The 10,443-nt window shown below is 32.3% G+C and overlaps 2 protein-coding genes across 4 annotated transcripts; one reads left to right on the top strand and one right to left on the bottom strand.

Annotated features, from left to right (window-relative positions):
• The first annotated feature begins 2,100 nt into the window (after positions 1-2,100).
• LOC106314263 (zinc finger CCCH domain-containing protein 40) lies at positions 2,101-6,934 on the top strand. Its single transcript, XM_013752169.1, has 13 exons — positions 2,101-2,191; positions 2,295-2,502; positions 3,436-3,546; positions 3,675-3,708; positions 3,799-3,940; positions 4,036-4,092; positions 4,175-4,272; positions 4,394-4,465; positions 4,555-4,784; positions 4,853-5,052; positions 5,261-5,398; positions 5,480-5,611; positions 6,852-6,934. Exons 2-12 carry the CDS (start codon positions 2,376-2,378, stop codon positions 5,543-5,545), a joined length of 1,275 nt encoding a protein of 424 aa, XP_013607623.1. The 5' UTR covers positions 2,101-2,191; positions 2,295-2,375; the 3' UTR covers positions 5,546-5,611; positions 6,852-6,934.
• A 642-nt stretch (positions 6,935-7,576) lies between these two features.
• LOC106314269 (peroxisome biogenesis protein 22-like) lies at positions 7,577-10,065 on the bottom strand. 3 transcript variants are annotated; one of them, XM_013752172.1, is made up of 8 exons: positions 9,822-10,065; positions 9,339-9,566; positions 9,210-9,257; positions 8,911-8,970; positions 8,726-8,827; positions 8,302-8,367; positions 8,090-8,191; positions 7,577-7,997 (listed from the first exon to the last, which is right to left on the bottom strand). In XM_013752172.1, exons 1-8 carry the CDS (start codon positions 9,936-9,938, stop codon positions 7,893-7,895), a joined length of 828 nt encoding a protein of 275 aa, XP_013607626.1. In that variant the 5' UTR covers positions 9,939-10,065; the 3' UTR covers positions 7,577-7,892. The 3 variants fall into 3 exon arrangements, with proteins under 3 accessions (XP_013607626.1, XP_013607630.1, XP_013607635.1); XM_013752176.1 differs by having other exon boundaries at positions 8,914-8,970; positions 9,822-10,058; XM_013752181.1 differs by lacking the exon at positions 8,911-8,970 and having other exon boundaries at positions 9,822-10,058.
• Positions 10,066-10,443: the final 378 nt, after the last annotated feature.

Genomic DNA, 10,443 nt, shown 5'->3' with positions numbered 1-10,443 from the left:
AGGATATTACACAAAACTTAAATAAAAAACTTAAACTTGAAATATTACAATATTAATTTAAAGATTTATTCATTATATCATTCACTAAAGTTTTCACACAACTAAACCTAGATATTATGTATATGCTTTAAAACCTTTATTCATTAACATATGCTCCGTTTATGACATTTAAGTTGACTGCCTCATTTAATTTGTATAACTGAATTCTAAACCAACTATTGTATCTTCTCAAACATTCATCTATCATACATAACATAAGATATAAAAATTAGTAATCCAACTGGCCATTACATTTTCTAATAAAAATCATAGAAAATTTAAATTCACATGAATAACATTCAGAAGATGATGAATCAGATAAGCTTCCATGTCAATCCTTTGTCTCATTAATGTTAATAATAAAATCGGTACAACCTCTAAATCTTTTTCTTAGGATCAATCCTTCATATGTTATATAATCCTAGATTAAAATGACCTGTTCATTAAATATTTGAACCAAATTTATCGGTTAGTATATATGATGGGCAATCAAAATATAAAAACAAATATTTTATGCACTATATATCAAAATAATCCTAAGATCGGTTTATTTCTATATTTGAGGCAAAAATAACCATTAAATCATCTATAATTATTATATTTTTTCTAAACAATACAAATGAACCGAATAATAATTTTGAAAAACAAAATACATTTAGAACGCCTAAAATCACAAAATATTTAATACAAAATTGTTTTATAGTTTTAAAGAAAAACATTTACAACTTATCAGTTTAATCTCTAGAAAATTGGTTGCTATCTAGATATTCTAATCATATAACATAATAATATTTTTCCTATTAACTGAAATCATAAAAGAAAATCTAATAAATTAAAATTTATCTATATTCATCATATATTCATAAAACCTAAAATGAAAACTATAGCTACAAAACACCATATTCTCACACTCACATGTAATCATAATATTTAGAGTTTTTTTTTTACCAAATGACTTGGAGTAACATCTATAATATTTTATGTATCAAAGACATTTTGTAGTAATAATTTTTAATAAATCACATAAACATAAATATTATTGAGTTAGTAAATACATCATACCAAAAATTTTACAATTTAATCATTAAATTTTGAATATAGCATAATATTTTTTTCTAAATATGAAAACAGCAGATCAATATCTAACAGTACAAATAAACTTAATAAATAAAATTAACTACAACACCACTAAAACCGACCTATAAATTATTAAATAATATCTAATCTTGAAATTTCTCGATTAACATTGCCCTCAATCCCTCATTTCTTCTAAAATAAATAAAAAAATAAAAAAATCAGACTCAATGTTCTTAGAATCAAATGCAATTTTCTTACATAAATTAAAAGTCCTTATTAAGAAGGTTTCTTCTTTTCAAATCTAAACGATACGTTTTATATTTTTTCTATTTTCTACTTTTTTATAGAATATAACGTTATTTATAAAAGTAATAAGAAATATTTTTTTTTCTATTATAGATGAATACATTAAAGGAAATTTTATTTCAATTTTAAAATTCTTTTATTTTTGAGAAAATGTATAAATAGTATAGAGATGATCTAATCTTGTTTAAAATTATGTTTCTAAATGACTAGTTTGTAAATGAAACCAATATTTTTTTGAAATTAGTGGAAATATGTTTAGAATAATGTTTTATAGAAATTTATATTATAACTATTAGCTAAAGGAAATTTAGATGTGACTATATATATATATATTAATGTATAACTAGTGCTATATCATATTTCTGAGAAAGAAATAGCTTGTCAATTAAAGTTATCAGATTCAGTATATATATATTTAGATACACATACATAATATGCATGTTGGCAAAATTACTAAATAATAATTTTTAGAATATGAATAAAATCTCTCTAATGATTAAAAAAATTAAACAATTAAAAACTACTAATTTAGTAAAAAGTAAAAACTAATAACGGTAAGTTTTGTTTGTGAATTTTGCGGTGATTTCTTTCTTAATCAAATGTGTAGATGACTTATTTACATTTCTGATAGAGGGGCAAAATAGTAAACTGGAGCTGCTCTAACAATATATACATATACATATATCTCTGAAGACTTTTGGTTTCCCTGAGTCTTCTCCGTTCGTCCGACTTGTCTCTCCGTCGTGTGAACCGCGTAGAATCGCCTTTGGTAGGTTTTCGATTTCTCCCAGGCTCTTTCGAGAATTGTTTTACATTCATATGGATCCAGTGGAATTTATATGGTTCTTTTTTTTTTATGTTATCTTGTTTAGGAACGAGACGGTGATGCTTTTTGTGGACTTTTAAGAGTTTTTGATCTGAAGAAAGAGTTTGGTTCGTTGTATTGGTTGATTATGTCTTTGTATAAGACTAAGCTTTGTATTCTGTACGAGAAGAATGGTCACTGTTCGAAGCCTAATTGCACTTTTGCTCATGGAGTTGATGACCTCCGTCTTCCTGGTGAATCTTCTTCTTTCAGAGGTAAGGAATCTCGTTTCTGCCTTTTCTCCATAAGGCTGGCTATTTGATTCCGTAATCATGAAGTTTATGAGTAACTTTCTCCTGCAGCTTTTGTGGTTCAATGCACTTTATTTATGAGCTCTGTGGTATCAGTATTAGACTTTTCTTTTGTTATAATTTACCAAAATTTTGTACTGACTAGTTTTCTTTTCCTGCGGAATCATTCTGGAATATGGCTGTTTCATTTGCAGAAAGATAGCAGTAGTATTATTTATAGGAGTGGATTCTTCTTCTGGTCTTTCTTGCTCAAATTTATATTGGTTTTCTTTATTGATCTTGAAAGCACATTCTTTTTGAAGATAACCATCAGTTATGGATTTTTTGGGGGTATTTATTCTTCCACAATCATGGTTCTCTGGCTCCAAGATTTGGTGGCCAATCAGGTTCTGTTATTAGGATACTTCTGCCATTTTTCATGCTGCCAGTTGTGTGTTTGGGTATTCCTTGTTCTTGGCTTCTTTGATTCTGAGGTGTACACAGTCTACAGAGCTTGATATTCCCATTGATTCTTATATATTCAATCACCTCACAAGCAGTTTCTAGTTTTGGTGGATTGTGGTTTTCTTATTGAATGGATGGATCTTCAAGATCTCTCGTCCAACATGATGCTGAAGCATTATCCTTTTCTGTGTAATTGAATGCATATTCAAGATGGGTTGTTATTTGTGGATGAGATACAGTGACTTTCCCTTATTTAGTGCCCATTTGTGGCTTTCTTCCACTCCTGGTAAGAAGAGGACTTTTTTTGTGGTCTCTTTGAGCTGGCAAGTAAGCATCATAGCTTTATTTGTTGGTAGTCTTATCCAGGCGTTGTTGACTGGCATGATTCTGATTCGGAGTTCACATCTGTAATACAAGTTATGCTTTAGTACAAGTCTGTTTCGTTTACTTCAGGCAGACGTCACAATCTTGATGGTGACTTAAGAGATAAACTTGGTAGACACTTTTCTCCAGAGCGGAGACCTTCTTTGGAGAGAAGTGGAAGGAGAGTACAAAGATTTAATGGTAAGATCTGCAGCTTTGGGTTTTTGGAGTTCTCTTGATCGTTAGTTAGGCACAATCACAACACTCTTATCAACTTCTCGTTCTGGATTTATTCTTCTGATTATTACCGATGAGATTCAAATTTGCAGGACATGAAAATCCCAGGTCCTTTGAGAAGCGAAGGTATGCATTCTCCTTCCCTCGGTTCTCCTGTGGTAATTTGATGGTTTCTCCATGCTTTAAACTGTGTCTTTATATCTTCTATTATGACAGAGATGTAGACTACAGGGAGAACCGCAGATTTGATGAACGAAGTGATTATGCTGGTGGTTTGAAAGCTGGAAGTAGGATTGAAGTCAGGGAAAAAGATGAAAGAAAAAAGTTTCTGGGCTACAATAATGTTCTGGAAGAGCAGGTTTGAAACTTTGATCTTTTGTTATTTAAGGACATGGTTCTCTTTTGAGTAAGTTACTGTCATTAATCTAACCTTTCCTCTGGGACTATATGCAGTTAAAAGATGTAGAGCTGGATGTTAAGATGCTAACCGATAACAAATTACTATTGGAGGTAAACTTCTCCATTCCATAGTCTGCATTTTTCTTACGAGTTAACTTGACATATATGATTGGCACACTACTTTTGTATAAAGGCTGCTGTTGAAAGGAAGGCACGGGAAGCAGACAGTCTTACTTCTAAGATCCACGAGCTTAGGACCCAGTTGGATAGAGAGAAAGAGGAATGTAAGAGGTAATGGGTATTTCCTTCATGATGTCTGCGTGAAGTTAATTCAGATTCGATATACTCATAGTAATGTAATTTAGCAAATTCTAGACGAGTGTTGTTCAATCAATCTATTTGTATGTCACAGGATTACTTTAAGCACGAAGAAATTTGTGAAAGAGTATAATCGTTTCTTGCGGGCACAAGATGATGTAAAGAGGCAGGGCACTATATATCCCTTTTTCTGATTACTTAAAGTATCCAATGCAAAGATTTCATTCAATAAACGATGCTTTGAAAAATCTGTAGGTCAGAAGCTCGTCTTCAGAAGTTGGGAACCCAACTTAGTACGTATCTTCTTGGAAATGAAGGCAATGACAGGGAAGCAGACATCGAGATTGTGAGCGATGAAGAGAAAAATGGTCGGAATCTGAGAAGTACTTCTGAATTGCAAAATGAGCTGCACAATACTTCTTCAGTGTCCAGGAAAAGGCATTATGTGGAACAACAGTATACTACCAAAGAATCTGTTCAAGATGGTACTTATACGTCTTTGTTTAAACTAGTTTTAGGAAAATCAGTTGTTAAGTTTATCCATCTGTTTCAGCCTTGAGAGGAAGAGGTGAAGAAGATAAGTTGGAGAATGGGAAGAGTCCTCCTTCTCGTTGGAATAGGGTTCCTTCGAAATCATTTTCCGAAGAGGAAAGTAGAGTGCGGAACGAGGAAGACGCAATGAACAAGTCCTCATCGAAGGAAGACACTTGGAAAAGAAGAAGGCTTTCTTCTGGCACCTCATCTAGCAATAAGGTAATACTCTTTTCTTTTTTTTTTTCACTTTCTTCTTCTATTGAATAATGGCTTTCAATTTTAGCTGTGGGGAGAAGGATATTGGGGGGATCAAGTCGACTGATTCTTAAACGTTTAATCTTTCACGATAAAGTTGTGTTTCTGCCTTTCTGGGAATTACTTGGTTTAAAGCACAGAGATAATAGACTTTTTTACGGTCCTCCTGCAGGTAATGTCGTCTACGAGCATGGTAGCTCGGGTATCTGATGAAGTGGCAGAGTTTGATGAAGAAAAAACTCGAGCAGCCAAAGGCTCTCCCCTCATATCTCTTCCTCCACCCCCACCTTTCAGAGATGCCCATTTTCATGTAAGCATCATCAGAAACTTGTCGGTGAACTAATATTGGATCCTCACTTGTGTTCTGAAAAGTGTTGTGTTGTGTGTCCAGGGAGACGAGGAGGAGGAAGTCGATGTGAATGAACAGAGTAAAGCTGATGACGTTGACTCCGTCTGATCTTAATGTGAATCCATAACCGCTAAACTATCTAGACAGAAAGTATGTTCTTTAAGTAATACTATACTAGATTTTCACCCGCACAACCGTGCGGGTATATATTTTCACATTTATATATATTGATATTTGTTTTACATAATTATTATATATTTTTAATGTTAGTCACATATTTAAATGTTTGTATAATTATGCCAAATATAATAATTTTATAGTTTTCAGGCTGTAAATTAAAATCATCACATATATATATTGCTTATTATATATTTGTCTTATTGAATTTACGTTTGATTACTAAACTTAATTTTTTAATGCATGAAACAACATATATGAAAACAAATTTATATTTAATTTATTAATAATCATGATCCGTAATTCAAATCGCTAAATCTTTTTAGTAATTTTTTAATGTTAATCAACTCTATATAATAAATTACTGTATACTAAAAAGTTTAAGAGAAGTTAATTTTTATACATGTATTATATAGTTTACTGATATTAACCCGTTCTACCAACAAGTTATATTTTTAGCATAAATATTTTATATTTATGAAAATAAAATATGTTAACTTATCAATTTAAAATAATTTTATCATATTTAGTTCAATATAACATTTTTATTTAAAATGATAGATATTATTATAAAATTGATAAAATATGATATAATTTTATTCTTTTAGTAACATTTCATTACTAATTACAAAATTAGTTAAAAATATTTCTATTCAATTTATGACAATTAAGATCTTATTATAATCTTTTTCAATAGATTTGTTAGAATTTTTTTTTTAAAAATAAAAGATATTATGATTAAAGTAGTTAAAAATATTATGTATATTAGCATTAGTGATATACATTTAATATAAAATTTAAATGATAGTCCAAATAAAAATATCACTCATAAAAAATCATGATTTTTATTTTATTAAAAAAAAATTTTGAAAAAAAATTAATAAATCTTTAAAAATTATTAGTAAATGTATTTGTGAAATTAATTAATTTCATTTTATTTAAATTTTCGTTTATAAACCAAAACTATATTCAATTTTAATTTCTAATTATATTTTATGATAATTTAAATTAAAACTAACTAATTTTTGAAAGTAAATTTAAAAAGATTTTAAGAAGATTTTAAAAAGATTTTGTTAGAACATTTTAAATATATTCATTTGTATTTCAAATAAAAAGATAAAGATATTAAAAGATATAATAATAAACTTATGTAAAATATGATATTTTTTAGGAATGGTCCAAACTAAAAAAAATCACACATAAGAAGAAGTCATGACTTCTGTTTTAATATATAAGATGCTAGGGAAGCTTTACATTTTGTTCTGTGCAATACTTCAAAACAAAGTTTAGAATCGGTACATGATTATATTTAAATCGGTACATGATTATCTTTAAATATATTTAAATCGGTACATGATTATCTTTAAATATATTTAAATATCTTTAAATCGATACATGATTATCTTTAAATATATTTAACCTTCGTTAATGGAGAAGGATTATTACATAAATAAGAATTTTTGTTTTTGTGATCCAGGAGAACTAATTAAGGCTAGATATGTAAACGAAAACAACCATTACAAGCTGGGGAACTAGGCAAAGTTGAATATTTTATGTTCTTATGGCTTCAGAAACATAAAGTTAGGCGACGGTTGAATCTTCCTGGCATTTAGGGCACTTGCAGGTGTAACCATAATCTGCAAGTAATGCTTGTCGTTCTTTGTATGGAAGATCCTCGTCTATACACGAAATAGTTACCTGTTTTCATATGTGGATAAAAAAACTTAAGCTAGTGTTTGTATAATAGCATTAAACTACAAATGGTAAGAGAGAGGACAAGGTGAGGGTACCTCTTCGTTCTTGCTGATAGGTCGTAACGCAATAGAGAGAAGACAACTTTAGAAAAGGACATCTCAGATCACCTTGTTGGATGAATGTTGGATACCAACAAGAATCAATTTTTTTGTCTTGGTTCTGTAAAAAAAATGTGATTTTACATCCTGGTGTTGGTAAGTTGGATTGTTAGTTGGACTCTGGGTTCTTGTGGGTGTTGGTTATAGAGCAATGATCTTCTTAATGTATCAATGACAACTTCACATTACAAGATCCCTCTGATGCGTCAAAGTCAAGATATCAATGTAGACAAGACAAAGGTCCTTCGTTTCTTCCCTGAAGACTCTGCTAAGTTGCTAATATATATATATTACACACTTGGATACTTCCATATAGGAACTCACGCACTACTCCCTTACTCCATCAATATCAATACGCATCTGCGCTGCTTGCTTCCGTCAGAACAAGACCAGGATCAAATTGAATATTATTGAGTTTGTGGGTATCAAGCACATCCAAAGAACTGTTCTATTGACTGTGAGGTGAACACATTGGGAACCGTTCGCTCTGGTTTCGCTGCAGAGACGTGAAGCTGAAATTTTATGAACCTCTGGCAGTAGGGAAAACACAAAAGAAGAGAAAAATCAGTTTTAACTAGATTGTGGATCAGAATGTAAATGAAACAAAGAAAAGGACTTTTACAGCTAATTGTGTGCTGATTTCTGGATTTGTATCAATATGCCAGTCAGGTTCTAGTTGCCTTACAAAGGATGTTCTTCCGATCTCTGTACTACAAAACAGTACCTGCAAGTTTCCAAGTTTTGTCAAAATAAATGACCAATTCGTCTTGTTTGCTTTGATAAGATTGCTGGAAAACTCTTAGCAAGTACAAAGAGTGTCCGAGAAATCTGTACCTTATCTTTGACCAAACCACCAGATGTGAAAATGCCTGCAGTCTCTAGAGCCTGTAGAACTTTGACCTGCATGTCAGTGTTCAAAATGTGAGTTTCAGAACCACTGATCATAAACATGCTCAGCAAAAAAAAAAAAAAAGAACGAATATTACAAGAATGCATACATGTCTCAAGCATTTAGTTGCACCAATGAACACACATCCTCTTCATCTAATAATGTAGATACATGTGCTTAAAAAACCTTCTTATCAAACACTATCCACTGATCAACTCTAATCTCGAAAAATATCCATGTTATGACCCATTGCCCGAGCTCTTAAGCTAATTATTTGCTGTCCCACGCTAGGGCCAAGTACCAACAGGTAGGCCAAGAAAAGAACATGAATGAGAGGGAATTAACTAATGGAAAGAAGTTGTTACTCACTTCGCTTTCATCGTCAACAACTCTTTCCATGAGATACAAATCACAACACTTTGTAATCTCTAGGAGAACTTCCATAACGGATGACCTCACTGTTGCTTGTTTCTGCATACAAATTAAGCTTGAGTCAGGTTACAGACGCATAAAAGGCAAATATTTACATGGAAAATCAAAAAGAAAGTTGTTACTAATTGGAGCTCTTCAGGACTTGATTCCTCAAGAATGACTCCAAGAAGACGGCATGTTACCTACAAATGCACATCCAAATAGAGTGAAACTCAAGACAATAATGCTTCAAAGTCTCGGATTAAAACAAAGCTGTCAGACGATTTAATCTCAGAGTTATCAATAGCTCTGAGAAAATACATGAGAAGAAGATGTCTATGAACATCAAATGTATCAACCATGGAACATCAAGAACCATAGTGCAATTTCAAGTGGTAAGATAGATTCACAACATTCTCAGTCAATGCAGGCAAGCAATTACCTTTCTTCCTTCACTAAGTCTCTGCCTAACTATCTTCCCCAATGTAGGCTGCAAAAAAACAAAAAAAAACTTCATTCATAGCAGAATCAAGTCTATAAACTACATAGTACAAGAGAAGAAGAATATTACTTTTCCAGGGTGAAAAAACTGATCAACAACATCTTGCATTCCATTATCCTCATGAGGCGAAGAAACATCAGGAGGGATGGAAGCAGCAGCAGCACTAGAGGATTCAGCTGATTGCAACCTGCGTTTAGGTCGCCTTCTTTGAGGCTCCCCTGGTTGTGTTCTTATGGCCCTCCATGTGAATATCACAGCGATTGCAAGCCCCGCAATAGCACCAATAGATCTCGAATCCTAATTACAAAGCCAGCAATAAACGAATCAAACTCTCAATAAAGTTTGGATCTTTCTGCTCTTTCTTAGCTAGCTCTGAACCGAATCAAATTCAACTGAAGAATGAGTTCCCTAGAGTTGGGCATTAATCAAATTACAATCTTTCAAGCTCAATTCTGAAATCTCCGGTACTAATCTAAAGCTTACGACTTTCCAGATCCGATTACAGAGAAACGTGTAAAGGGCAAACGAGAAATGGAGGGAGAGAGAGAGAACCAGATTGCGAATAGGTGTAGAGAAGAGGCTAGACATCTTGAAAGCAACGTAACCGCTTAACCGTTTGATTAATCGAACGATCTCTTCACTAGGTGATGAAGACGACGATTCCGCCATAATTCAAAAGCGTCGTCGTTTAATACGAACAACAATCAGATTCTTAGCTTCAAGCTTTCGGCAACTGGTCTCAAGCCAGAGACTTTACAGCAGAGAGAGGGAGACAACGAAGAACTGTACTTTTCCCAAAGCAAATCTGTGGAAAGTCCAACCCTTTAATACTGACACGTGTCTTTTTTATTGCGTTGGCAATAGATAAGCGTGTGAGACCACGGTCTATTCCGTGGGGTGCGATGGATGTGATCTGCAGCGATGTAGGCTATTAAAACGGTGCGTTTTGTTTTTTTTTTTTTGTATTTTGTCATCTGAATTTTCGATGTTTTCTTACATGATAAACGCAATACAATCCCGAGCGTAAGAAAGATTAGGAGGCGAGTTTTATTTTCATTTTGGCATTCTTTGTTACTTAAACTATCATGGAGTATGATTTTACATGTGAAAAGAAGGAAACAGATGGATGAATTTGTGGAACGAAAACCACATGAGGAAAATGATGGGGGGGGGG

The sequence above is a fragment of the Brassica oleracea genome, chromosome C1 (assembly GCF_000695525.1).
Source record: "Brassica oleracea var. oleracea cultivar TO1000 chromosome C1, BOL, whole genome shotgun sequence".
NCBI lineage: Eukaryota > Viridiplantae > Streptophyta > Magnoliopsida > Brassicales > Brassicaceae > Brassica > Brassica oleracea.
The sequence above is the reverse complement of the archived record's forward strand: the minus strand, read 5'-3'. Positions and strand labels throughout refer to the sequence as shown.